The 13,261-nt window shown below is 33.1% G+C and overlaps 1 protein-coding gene across 1 annotated transcript in view; it reads left to right on the top strand.

Annotated features, from left to right (window-relative positions):
• The window catches only part of LOC143047446 (E3 ubiquitin-protein ligase rnf213-alpha-like), a 135,365-nt gene that overhangs the window by 98,515 nt on the left and 23,589 nt on the right, over positions 1 to 13,261 (top strand). The window contains exons 69-79 of the mRNA XM_076220515.1: positions 388 to 645; positions 1,357 to 1,477; positions 5,408 to 5,679; positions 6,363 to 6,483; positions 6,760 to 6,876; positions 8,156 to 8,263; positions 9,940 to 10,185; positions 10,699 to 10,801; positions 11,200 to 11,234; positions 12,103 to 12,200; positions 12,951 to 13,104. Of these exons, the coding sequence (XP_076076630.1) occupies positions 388 to 645; positions 1,357 to 1,477; positions 5,408 to 5,679; positions 6,363 to 6,483; positions 6,760 to 6,876; positions 8,156 to 8,263; positions 9,940 to 10,185; positions 10,699 to 10,801; positions 11,200 to 11,234; positions 12,103 to 12,200; positions 12,951 to 13,104 (1,633 nt within the window). The remainder of the gene's footprint in view (positions 1 to 387; positions 646 to 1,356; positions 1,478 to 5,407; positions 5,680 to 6,362; positions 6,484 to 6,759; positions 6,877 to 8,155; positions 8,264 to 9,939; positions 10,186 to 10,698; positions 10,802 to 11,199; positions 11,235 to 12,102; positions 12,201 to 12,950; positions 13,105 to 13,261) is intronic.

A 13,261-nucleotide genomic window follows, 5' to 3' on the forward strand; every position in this document is an offset into this window, starting at 1 on the left:
TCTCTCTAGAGTTTTAATACTATTATTATTGACAATTTTTTTTAATTTCAAATCTATGTTTAAATAACAAGGATTTTATAAGATTTTTAAATATTATGAAAAAAGAAGTAGGGATTAGTGGGCATATTTTTTAAAAATAACAATACATGGATAAAACCAGAGGATTCCCAAAATCTGACATATATTCAAAAACAAGAGTAGCTAACATCCTTAATAGAATATATTCTCAGTTCATGTAAGGGGAGATAATTGAGTTTCTGCAAGGGCATTTTTTTGTAATTTACTTACAATTCCAGTTTTATTTCCATGCAAACAATTTTATGGTCTAGTAAACCCATTTCTAAGATTAATTGATAGTTTTACATATATTGTAAATGTATATTGCAGTGGTGAAGTTAGAAAGTATCAAGACTACAGAAGGCGATGTAACAGTTTCTTTATGGAGCTTGTGTCACAGCTGTGTTTTGCTGAAGGAACACCTCCATCACAGGAAGTCATAGAGAAACTTCTTTCCTACATTATTGGGCATGTTGGGAAAAAGAGAGTAGAGAGAGTTGTGTCGAAAGAGTTGACAATATTTGATGACTCCATTGACCCTACACCAGTTGTCAGGTCATTCCTTCTACAACAGTTGATGCAAACGAGGTAATTTATTGACCAATCTAGAGTATCTTCTTACATCTGGATAGTTAGAGTTGTCTAATTGGCAATCATACAACATCTTTTTATAAAACTGCAAACATAAGACTTTATTTGGTCGTATATTGGTATCACGTCATAATCGTCCGAAGAGAGATGGTTTCCGGATAATAACTTTAATGTTAGAAAATAGAAATCAATCAAATTTTTAAACTAGATTTATAACCCCTAAAGGAAGGTTGGGATTGATTTAACTGGTAATGGTCCAAACTATTTAGGAATTAGGGGACAAAAAAGGGCCCCATTAAGCATTTTTGTAGTTTCCAGACAATAACTTGTGTTAAAAAGTGTATGAATCTCTCTGAAATTAAACTACAAGTTTCCATACAACAAAGGGATGATTATTTATACTTTATTAGAAATTTGAATTGAGTATATGACTATAGATTGAGGGAATGATTTTATATTTTGGAATAAGGGAAAGGGGAAGGTGAAGAAAAAATTGGGGAGGGGTAATTTTTTTTTCTGATTTCATATTTCAGAGATTAAAAAGAAAATTTCTTCAAATATTTTTTTTTTTGGGTGGGGGGGAAGCTGGCGTATTAAGTTATAATCCTGGTACCTTTGATAACTATTTGCTATGTTTAAAAAGTTTGATTAATATTGGGACTCTTTGCTTGTTGTGTTTAAACAAAGTTATTTTCTTATACTTTTCAGTGGACATGAAATTGAAAATAATTTATCCAGATACTTCAACCACGCCAGTGAACTAGTCAGAACTACAGGAGATCCACACCATCTGGTTGAGCTTTGTCAATTGGTTCTGCAATGTATGGAGGTAAATACATATGATATTTCAAGTTACATTTAAGTTCTTAAGGGTTTTTTGTATGTAAACAGTGAATTTTACATTGTCTTCCTATATCTAAGGTGATGGGACCTGCTGCTGGAATATGTCACCTTTTACAGCATAAATAAATGTGAATAGGTCAGGAAAATTATCAGAAATATATGATAGGATCAATTAAGTTCCAATAAATTTCTTCATCTGTCATCTTTCTTGGTGTTCCCAGCTGTGTTTTTATCTATCAATTTACTCTCTTTTAAGGTGGTACCATGGAAGTAATATTTAAAAGGAATAACATCGACTAATTATCATGTATTAACGGCCTACAGAGCCCTGTACTAAAGTCATATGATTTTATCCAATTATAGTCTCAGCGGTAAAACCCCTTTGGTTACTATCTGTGATACCGCGGTTATAAAATGGCATCTGGAATTTCTTATCAGTCACATGATTTTATCGAGTCCGGTAATTATAAAGTACCTGTGTGAAATCTGTGGTTTATTAATAAGAAGGTGGCGCTGTATCATATAAAACCTGTACCTTCAGAAAGAAGTCGTATGATGTAAAAAACTTGAAAAAAACGGCCGAGAATTGTTCAAACTACAGCAGTTTAGCATGGAAAATTTTATATAATTTAGCATATTTTTGCTTTTTACCGTTTGTTTTAAACTGTTTTAAAAGTATTTTCCGGTTAAAAGTGGATCCTGAGGTAAACAGTTAAATACCGATGAATCGATCAGGTTTCACATGATGTTAAACAAAATAATGTAGGCAAATCTAGACATAATTTTTTTTACTGTTGAAATGTGCAAAGTTTATGGAGATTGAAAAAAGGATAGTTACTTTCAAGTATTAAATTTATGTATATGTCATAAATGTCATTACATTATTGAAACTGGACAACTAAAAAGTGGATAAAATTTTCGTAAATATATATATTTTTTTAGCTCACCTGGCCCGAAGGGCCAAGTGAGCTTTTCTCATCACTTGGCGTCCGGCGTCCGTCGTCGTCCGTCGTCGTTAACTTTTACAAAAATCTTCTCCTCTGAAACTGCTGGGCCAAATTTAACCAAACATGGCCAAAATCATTATTAGGGTATCTAGTTTAAAAATTGTGTCCGGTGACCCGCCCAACCAACCAAGATGGCCACCATGGCTAAAAATAGAACATAGGGGTAAAATGCAGTTTTTGGCTTATAACTCAAAAACCAAAGCATTTAGAGCAAATCTGACAGGGGTAAAATTGTTTATCAGGTCAAGATCTATCTGCCCTGAAATTTTGAGATGAATCGGACAACCCGTTGATAGGTTGCTGCCCCTGAATTGGTAATTTTAAGGAAATGTTGCTGTTTTTGGTTATTATCTTGAATATTATTATAGATAGAGATAAACTGTAAACAGCAAAAATGTTCAGCAAAGTAAGATCTACAAATAAGTCAACATGACCAAAATGGTCTGTTGACCCCTTTAGGAGTTATTGCCCTTTATAGTCAATTTTTAACCATTTTTCGTAAATCTTAGTTATCTATTACAAAAATCTTCTCCTCTGAAACTACTGGACCAAATTAAACCAAACTTGGCCACAATCTTCATTCAGGTATCTAGTTAAAAAATTGTGTCCGGTGACCCGCCCAATCAACCAAGATGGCCGCCATGGCTAAAAATAGAACATAGGGGTAAAATGCAGTTTTTGGCTTATAACTCAAAAACCAAAGCATTTAGAGCAAATCTGACATGGGGTAAAATTGTTTATCAGGTCAAGATCTATCTGCCCTGAAATTTTGAGATGAATCAGACAACCCGTTGATAGGTTGCTGCCCCTGAATTGGTAATTTTAAGGAAATTTTGCTGTTTTTGGTTATTATCTTGAATATTATTATAGATAGAGATAAACTGTAAACAGCAAAAATGTTCAGCAAAGTAAGATCTACAAATAAGTCAACATGACCAAAATGGTTTGTTGACCCGTTTAGGAGTTATTGCCCTTTATAGTCAATTTTTAACCATTTTTCGTAAATCTTAGTTATCTTTTACAAAAATCTTCTCCTCTGAAACTAATGGGCCAAATTAAACCAAACTTGGCCACAATCATCATTCAGGTATCTAGTTTAAAAATTGTGTCCTGTGACCTGGCCAACCAACCAAGATGGCCGCCATAGCTTAAAATAGAACATAGGGGTAAAATGCAGTTTTTGGCTTATCACTCAAAAACCAAAGCATTTAGAGCAAATCTGACATGTGGTAAAATTGTTTATCAGGTCAAGATCTATCTACAACAACAAAAGAGAGTTTTTAACGACCTCAGCTGGCTATACAACCCTTGCACAATCAACTGAATTTTGCAGAAATCATTAATAGGATAGATTGCCCTTATATGATAATTTTTTATTACCTTTTTGGGTTTTTTGGCAAAGGGGGAGCGGGGGGGGGGGTTGCGCAACAACAAAACAACTTCACAACTTTCTCATTACTTTGCATTTCTCGTTAGATAAATTTTACAAAATTCTCCCCTGAAACAACTGTCAAATTTAAACAAACTTGGTTTAAATCACCACTAGGATATCCAGGGACCACTGTGTATGATGACCCTGCCTGCCCACATGGCTGAAATAAAACATAGGTTTCAAACGTACTTTTTAGTATTATATCTCTGAAACTAAACGACAGTACAACAGTTGCATTTATCATGCATCAATTGTAAATAAAAATATCAGGTGAGCGACACAGGGTCCTTGGACCCTCTAGTTTACAAATGTTTATTGTGGAACAAGCTACAGCAAAATTATAACAAACCGACGAAATGGGCTCTGTCTTACGGCAAATTCACTTTTACACAAATTAGTTTATGTATCAAGAACTTAAATTGAAGGATAGAACCGTTTAGAATTGTGAATATTTTAATTGACTAATACACGAAAGACTTAGATTTTTCGTATTTAATAAAGGGTGTCCAAACGTATTTTTTTAACAATCATCTTCTTAACTTACGGAAATGTTTTTTTAACTGTCTGTAAATATTAAAATTGAAAATGACCCAGCCTTGTTCTCCAATTTCGTATGTGATAGCTGTCGGTTTAAACTATTAAGATCAAACTAACCAAAAATATGAAAAAAATGGACTAAAATAAAAATTGAACGAATGACTCTATTGGGCAGGGTACATCAACAGAATGTAACGAATGGACTATTCAGGTTACTTCGCACATACATACGACAAAAACTTGTCTGTTCGTAATTCTTCCTGAACACGAAAATGACCGATAAGTGTCAGTGATTTGATCGATCACATGCGGAGAATCAACTTCCATGCCAGATATTGAACCAATTAACGAGTTATCGAAAGATGGGCGGTAATGCAGATGAAACCTTTGAAGTGACGACGATGTTATTCCTTTCAATATTACTTCCATGGTGGTACCTAACACTACAGGGAGATAACTCTGTAAAGTCAGCTAAACGTTTTAATTACGTTGTATTGTAAAAGGAATATAAAGCTTCTAAATGATCAAAATTGGTGTTTGTCAAACTGCTATATAACCAGTGTAATTTTTCTGACAAAACGGTTGGTTCAAAATTTTTGAACTTTTTACATTTTCATTAAAGGGTTAAAATAAATACTTTGACAAAATTTTATGAAAATTAAAGGAGCCAAATGAATTTTAGTGAAAGTGTTGGGTACCACCTTAAAACTTTGGTATTCGTTTCCTACATTACACACCAAATGAAACCCAAAAAATATGTGAAAAGGTTATATTTTTACCTACACAATATATGAAAAGGTATACATTTTTTAAATCTTAATTATATGAAGAGGGTAAGGTAAGAGAACCCCAGCAGCACTGTCCCTATCAAATAACTATTGAAGTGGACCCAAAGTTATAATAACTTTGAAAAAAATTACAATTTTGATTTTCTTTCCAGGATTCCCTTCATCAACAATATGTAAACAGAGAGGATGAAGTTGCTATGGTAACCAAAATGTTACGGGAGGCTATACCAAATATAGCACAGGAAGTACAAACATTAGAGAAAATAGACCATATTTCAAAAGTCAGATTTTGCCTGACTGTTGTAGCCAAGTACATTTACACTCTGTTTGGAACAGGACAGAAAAATAGGCTGGAACCGGATATCAGAAGGTTATTCGATGCAGCAGCAAAGCTGTGTGAAGAATGTGGGTCTCCATGGCCAAGGTAATTTATTTACCAATTAGAAACAAATATAGTTGATCCTGTCACATGATCTTGTGTCTAAGCCCTGCCTAGGATAGTTTTATGTTTGCCAGTCTGTGTTTGTCTGTCCATTTATTTCATATCAGGTTAAAGTTTTGGTTTAAGGTAGGTCGTCGTCTCAACTTGAAAAAAATATTTAACATCTTAATTATGAAGTGAACTTTTTAGAAATAGACCAAATAACAGTTTTTACCCAGATTTTGTTGTTTAAAATTATATCAAATTTGTGATAGTGGGAGAATGGCACATTGACCATTATATTTTCTTGTTTTCTTTTTGATATGTAAATTGTAGTATAATAGAAAGAGTGACAAATGACAAATGACAAATTGACAATGCTGTACTAAGCAACAGTATCAAATTGTTTGCCTTTTTGTGATTCTGATTTGGCATTTTGCCTGACCATAGCATAGAGTTTCAAAAAGATTGTTTATTAAATTGACTTTGCTTAGAAGAAGGAAGTTATATTACATTGCTTTGGATCTAAAAAGTTTAAGATTTTAACTTTGGAAACAAAAGTTGAAGTAAAATATATTCATACACCAACTAAAATCTAAAACGACTATTGTTAGTAGGGCAGGATGTCAGCTACTATCGCTTAGGTACATACATATTTTGATTTTAACACAAAAATTGATTTTCAGACGATACTTTGTAAAGCAGTTATGTAGATGCTATGGTATAGACAGTTACCAGACTGTATTGACCAAAAGTGATGCCAGCTTCCTAAGATGGGTCCGTCTGCCAGAGCTGAAAGAAAAAAAGGTACCTTAGAAGTTTCAAAATGACAATTTTACTGCTAAGTCAAAGCTTGTCAGATTGTAAATGTAACAAGAGGTACTTGTTAAATTAATAGCTGATCAAATCTTAACAAAATCTAATGTCTACTGTTGAGGAGGTTTTTTATTTATTTTTGTAGACACAGAAGGTCGTTTCCATTTCCAACAATATTGAAATTATTAACTTTATGGTTAATGTATTTTGAAACTAATAACAGCATTTTGGTATGTATTTTTATCCTTTTGATCTGTCAATTCGCAGGTTGAAGAATGCCATGACAGATACATTGTAACTGGAGATGAGTACAAAGAGTTGAGAGAGACCATCGTTACTACAGTATTGAATGAAGATGCTGAAAAACTGCAACAACTATTACAGGTATTAATATTGTCCTGGATAGAGTTTAACAAATTTTGCTAAATTATATGATAAGAAATCAATTTAATAGTAAAAAAATGTTTCCACAATATCTGGAGTTGAAGGATGGGAAGAAAATATTTTCCCAGAAAAATTATAATGGCTTCTGCAAGCAAGTGTTGCCTCATGAATAGTTTAGTCTGTGTGCTTAAAACAAAAACCCTGCTAATTAAGCGCTGATTGGTTGATTAAAAATTGGCTATGAATCTCATTGGTTAATTATAATACAAATGATCTCGAAAAATCATTATTAAACGAGAAGCACATGCAGCAGTGACTTGGAAATCCCATTGCTGATTGGTTAAAAACCTAGACATGCGAGTGTCCCCAAGTAACTACTGACCAGCATTCCAAAACTTATTATGTATTAACTCTTACCATGCAGGGGCTGTAATATAACGGCCGTACCAAGACCTCTGTTATTTGCCACCAATGGTGCTCCATACGTTTGGAGGTCATTGTAATGCCATTAAATTCAAAGTGTATGCATGTTTCTTCAATCTTACACTATTGATTGTCATGGTTCTCACTTTTAATGTTCATTTTGAGATCAAATACGAACTTCAAAAAATGAAATCGGATAAAAATTGTTTTTTTTTTTGAAGGGATGGGCTTACCTTCCAGATCTGAAACATGGACTTATGAAGACTGAAACCTTAACAAATAGTGTAAACCCGAAGGCATATAACTACTGATTGTGTTTATTATAAAAATTTGCCAAGGAAACAACTACTTCTGGTTGCAAGTCCAGTTAAAGTTCAAAATCGGAAAAAATCAGAAATTTTTGGAATTTTGGTGCAAATGACTTTATTTAGACTGCGATGTACCCAGATCAGTTTCACTCCGACCTAACAACTGTTGTTATGAATGTGTTCACTGGGGTCACTCTACATGTAAACTACAGTTGGATTCATCTTTTAGCATCCCTCAGACTTCCAGGTCGAGAAAAAGAACGAAAAAACTTCAAAATTGACGCTTTTTGCAAATGAGGACCAACTTTGGGACAAATAGGAATAGTTATCCAGTGGCAGTGGCAGTGTTACCTTTATATTTTATAAGGTGGAAGACGTGGATGCTTCATACTTTGTATATAGATGCCTTCAGTTATTAAGTTTTGGTCTGTTATATATCTATTGTCAATGACCTCATTCTTATCGTTCCGTGACTACTAAAATAAATAATTTAAGATTTTGATGTGTGCGCTCTTGTGGAAATTTAAAGATATTTTGTAATTTTTTAGAGACCCAAGGAAGAATGGCAGACCAGAATAAAGCTGTTGTTAGCTTTACACAGAGAGATCTCTATGAATAATGTGTATGGAGGTCAACCACAAAAGTTCACAGACAAGGTTAGTAATAGACAGTGTTTTGGTTTCCATAAAGAGCGCAACCAGCCATTTTTAAAAGTTTGGTTACAACTCAGGAGAAAGGAGAGTTCCTAATATATGTTCTCATTAAAATGATCAAAAGGATTAAAAAACAAATGGGCGGAAAGGGGAAAGGGGGGGGGGGGGGAGTCCATCTCAAAAAACCCCCTCCCCTACAATTTAAGGTACTGCTGTATTCTAACAATAGTATCAAAATTTGAAGTGTGAATTTTCATACCTTATTACCTTTGTCAAACATATCATGTTTCATTTTTATACGCCCGTCGTCTTTTAGACAGGACGTATTATGGTATACCGTTGTCCGTCCGTCCGTCCGTCCGTCCGTCCGTCCGTCCGTCCGTCCGTCTGTCTGTCTGTCCGTCCGTCCGTCTGTCTGTCCGTCGCCCACACTTCGGACAATAACTCAAAAACACTTTCACCAATTTCCATGAAACTTGAGTGAATTGTTTATATCTATTGACGTAAGCTCCCTTTCGTTTTTTTTTAATTTCAGATTTTAAGTTTTGGATTTATGGGGCTTTATTCATAAAAAAGGGGGGATTTTCAACACTTCGGACAACAACTCAAAAAGGCTTTCACCAATGTCCATGAAACTTTTGTGAATTGTTTATATCTATTGATGTAAGCTCCCTTTCAATTTTTATAAATTTCAGATTTTCAGTTTTGGATTTATGGGGCTTTATTCATAAAAAAGGGGGGATTTTCAACACTTTGGACAACAACTCAAAAAGGCTTTCACCAATGTCCATGAAACTTTGGTGAATTGTTTATATCTATTGATGTAAGCTCCCTTTTAATTTTTATAAATTTCAGATTTTAAGTTTTGGATTTATGGGGCTTTATTCATAAAAAAAAGGGGGATTTTCAACACTTCGGACAATAACTCAAAAAGGCTTTCACCAATGTCCATGAAACTTTGGTGAATTGTTTATGTCTATTGATGTAAGCTCCCTTTCAATTTTTATAAATTTCAGATTTTAAGTTTTGGATTTATGGGGCTTTATTCATAAAAAAAAGTGGGATTTTCAACACTTCGGACAATAACTCAAAAAGGCTTTCACCAATGTCCATGAAACTTTTGTGAATTGTTTATATCTATTGATGTAAGCTCCCTTTCAATTTTATCAATTTCAGATTTTACATTTCCGTGTTATGAATTTTTATGCTTAAAAAAGGGGGGATTTTCGAATTTTGGGACAATAACTAACACTTTCACAAAATTTTATGCAACCTTGATAAATTGTTTATATCTATTGACATAAGCTCCCTTTCCATTTTTATAAATTTTAGATTTTACGTTTTCTTAAGTAATGAATTTTTATACTTAAAAAAGGGGGATTTTATGAAACTTTGGTGAATATATTAATGTAACATCCCTTTTGAGTTGTATATATATTTCTAGTTGATCATATAAATTCTTTTAAAGCATAAAAGACAAGTTAAAAGAGCAACAGGCGTATCATGCGCTAAAGTGCAGCCCTTTATTCTGTTAACAAAAACATAAGAAAAATATCTGAATTTACAGTACATTATTCATGGTTTTAACAAACATTGGCTATGAATTCTCACTTAGGTTCTTGAAGTGTCTGTATTAGTTCCCTTTATGATGAATGTAAACATATTTTTTTTTATTTTAGGGCAAAGAATTTCTAGGTGAATTCATAATGAACCATGCTTTAATAATACACAAAGAAGTTCTCCAAAGAATACTACAGAATGCTCTATGGAGATTGCCAGGAAACATAGTACCTAGAATGCCACTGGCTGAGCAGAATATATCCTGTCTTCTTACACACTGCTTTGTATTGATGACTGAAATTCCAGGGAAACACACCCTGCTGACACCATTGCTTAATATTGCTCGGAAACCTCAGAAAATGGTTGTACGTATCTTAAAAATTGACAAAGAGTCTTTTAAGATATCTTCATTGTTGCTTCAATATTTATCTAATATGTTGTTAACAATATTGGACAGAAAGTTGCATGTAGTTTCCTTTTTCAAATTTATTTGACCAGGGTTTAAAGCAATGATTATTAAATGAATATATTGATTGGTGTTTATTGCCACATTTGTGCTATTTGAAGGTGGCTAGTTTTTATAGGGGAAGTAAGCCATTGAGAACCACAACCTTTGGTAGTAAAACTGACAACTCTTTGTCAATTAGGATTGGTGACACATGCACCAGCCACATGCCTTATTCAAACTCATAATCTCAGTGTTAACAGGCTAGTGATATAGTAGTTCAAGTATTAAGTCCACTCAGCCAGTGAGGTCCCTCAATTAAATAAAACTTACAAGGATATATGTGTTTTATAAAAAGATGGAAGGATACTAATATTATTTTTCACCATCAAGAAATATTAAATTTTATTTGTCATTTAATTTTTTTTTCCAGTCCTCATATTTACCAACAATGCCTCAAGATGAACTCCTTGAGATTAAAGAAGCAGTTCTGGCAGCTAGAAGAAATAATGTGAATGAAAATCCAGTGTTTTACAGTAAGTTGTATTCTGATGTAGGTGTTTTTCTTTTCTTTTCTTTTTTTGTTATCGGAGATGTTTAAGTAATAGTTTCAAACTAGAATTCTTTGTTTAAAAAATGGATCATAAATTATATGGAGTCTTCAATTTGTTTCGAAGTGTGTCAGATCTTCTATAAACTATGATCATCTAGAGATGGTATTTTATTTTGTTAATTCTATATGATTAAAGATAAGTTTGAAGCATTTATAATGTAAAATACATATCTATTTCCCTAATAACTGTCGGGTAATAATTTCATAATAACAGCAAAACAGTCAAGTATGGTAACATCATTTTACTAATAATTAGATCCATTTTCTTAAAATAATGTTCAGTGAGCATGCAAACTATTAATCGTAATTTTTTGGTTTCAGGATGTCCAAATGGTCACCCTTACATCATAGGAAATGTAAGTACACTGTTACATGTAAATCATAGTCAGAGTTGAAAACGCATTAACAAAAATTAGTTTTAGAACTTAAATATTTTCCTATTCATAATTTTACATATAGTACCGTATAACAGGTTATTTTCGCAAATGTTAAATTTCGCAATTTTCATTGAATAAGGTTTTCGAAATATTATAGCGGTTATTATTTTGGCAGATTTTAAATTTTTATCATTACCTTTTCATTTAATTTGCACGTTTGAATTGGCAGAATTTATTTTGGTGATTTTGCTCTATACGCGAAATTAAGCGAAAATTTACATCCGGCGAAAATAACCAGCTATATGGTATTTATTGCTGAAATGGTAGACCACCCAATGATATGGTTAGATTTTTATGCCCCGCCATAGGCAATGGGAGCATTAAGTGTGACCGTTGACCGTCCATCTGTCCGTCCAATTTTTGTTTCCGCACTTATACTTAAGTTTTCCTTACTGAAATTTTATGAATCCCACACAAGATGCTATGAACTAAAACTGGCAGACAGAGTTTGTATTTGGCCAATGATAGTGATGTTAATTAAAAGATCATTAGAGCTTATTTTGTCATTGTTTGTATTGTATTGTTTTTGCCATCTCTAAAAAAAGGTTATTTATTTATTTATATATTATTATGCCTCTGTTTATTTCAGGAAATTGCAAACCTTCAGCGTGGGCATTCATGTCCTCAGACACAATTTTCATTAATTTACACGAGGGCCATGATTTGTTGTTACCAACCAATCATTACATTTCTTTATTTTCAACCCAAAATTACCTCACAGGTTTTGGATTTTATATAGAAACATCTTCAAAGGTGTTTGACATCTTTTTATATATTTACATTTTAGTGTGGCCAACCAGGTGCTGTAGGTGTCTGTAAAGAATGTGGAAGAGAGATTGGTGGCCAAGGGCACCACCTTAGACCTGGAAATGAACTAGATGCTGGGTAAGTGTGTATGTAGCAAATAAATTGTAAAGGCTTACTGCATAGATTTTGTTATAATGTTATATAAAAAGGAAGATATGGTATGATTGCCAATGAGACAACTGTCTACAAGAGGCCAAAATGACACAGACATTAACAACTATATGTCACCGTACGACCTTCAACAATGAGCAAAGCCCATACCGCATAGTCAGCTATAAAAGACCCTGATATGATAATGTAAAACTATTCAAAAGAGAAAACTAATGGCCTTATTTATATAAAAAATGAAAGAAAAACAAATATGTAACACATAAACAAACAACAACCACTGAATTACAGGCTCCTGATTTGGGACAGACACATACATAAATAATGTGGCTGGGTTAAACATGTTAGCGGGATCCCACCCCTCCCCCTAACTTGGGACAGTGGTATAACAGTACAACATAAGAATGGTCATTTTATCTTAATTTAATTAAGAATTTGCTTACAATGTTACATGTTATTAATTCACAAAATTGTCAATCCTATTGAAAAAGTAAAATCACAAAAATACTGAACTCCGTGGAAAATTCAAAACAGAAAGTCCCTAAAAGAACGTTTGAAAAAAAAATGATAAATTAGTATGATGTATAACAAGATTCTTGAAGACAGAAGTTTTAGTATGCAACAAATTGAAAATTAATTTGTTTGTTAAAAAAATCTCTCATATATCATGAACACAATAGAAAGTTTGCATATAAAAGTTTTTTGTGTTTTTTTTTCCAGTGTTGACAGAACTGAAAAAGGTCATGTTTTAGGCCCAGCTGCAAGACTTGGTCCATTAAGGGCACCAGAGAGAAAGTTAAACAGAGCTTCATGTGCTGTTCTTAGACTGTTAACCCACATGTCAATGTATATAGGTGCTAATGTTAATGAACAGGTAAAGTAATTATAAGAATCAGTCAGATATGAATGTTACAAAAGTTGCATTTTAAAACCCTTAATGTTTGAAGCAGTTGGACTTTTAAGTATGATTTGATAACATATATTTTTTGGAGGGGATTTATGTTTTCTGGTCTATGTGTCTGTCTGTACAT

The sequence above is a fragment of the Mytilus galloprovincialis genome, chromosome 10 (assembly GCF_965363235.1).
Source record: "Mytilus galloprovincialis chromosome 10, xbMytGall1.hap1.1, whole genome shotgun sequence".
In the NCBI taxonomy this organism is placed as follows: domain Eukaryota; kingdom Metazoa; phylum Mollusca; class Bivalvia; order Mytilida; family Mytilidae; genus Mytilus; species Mytilus galloprovincialis.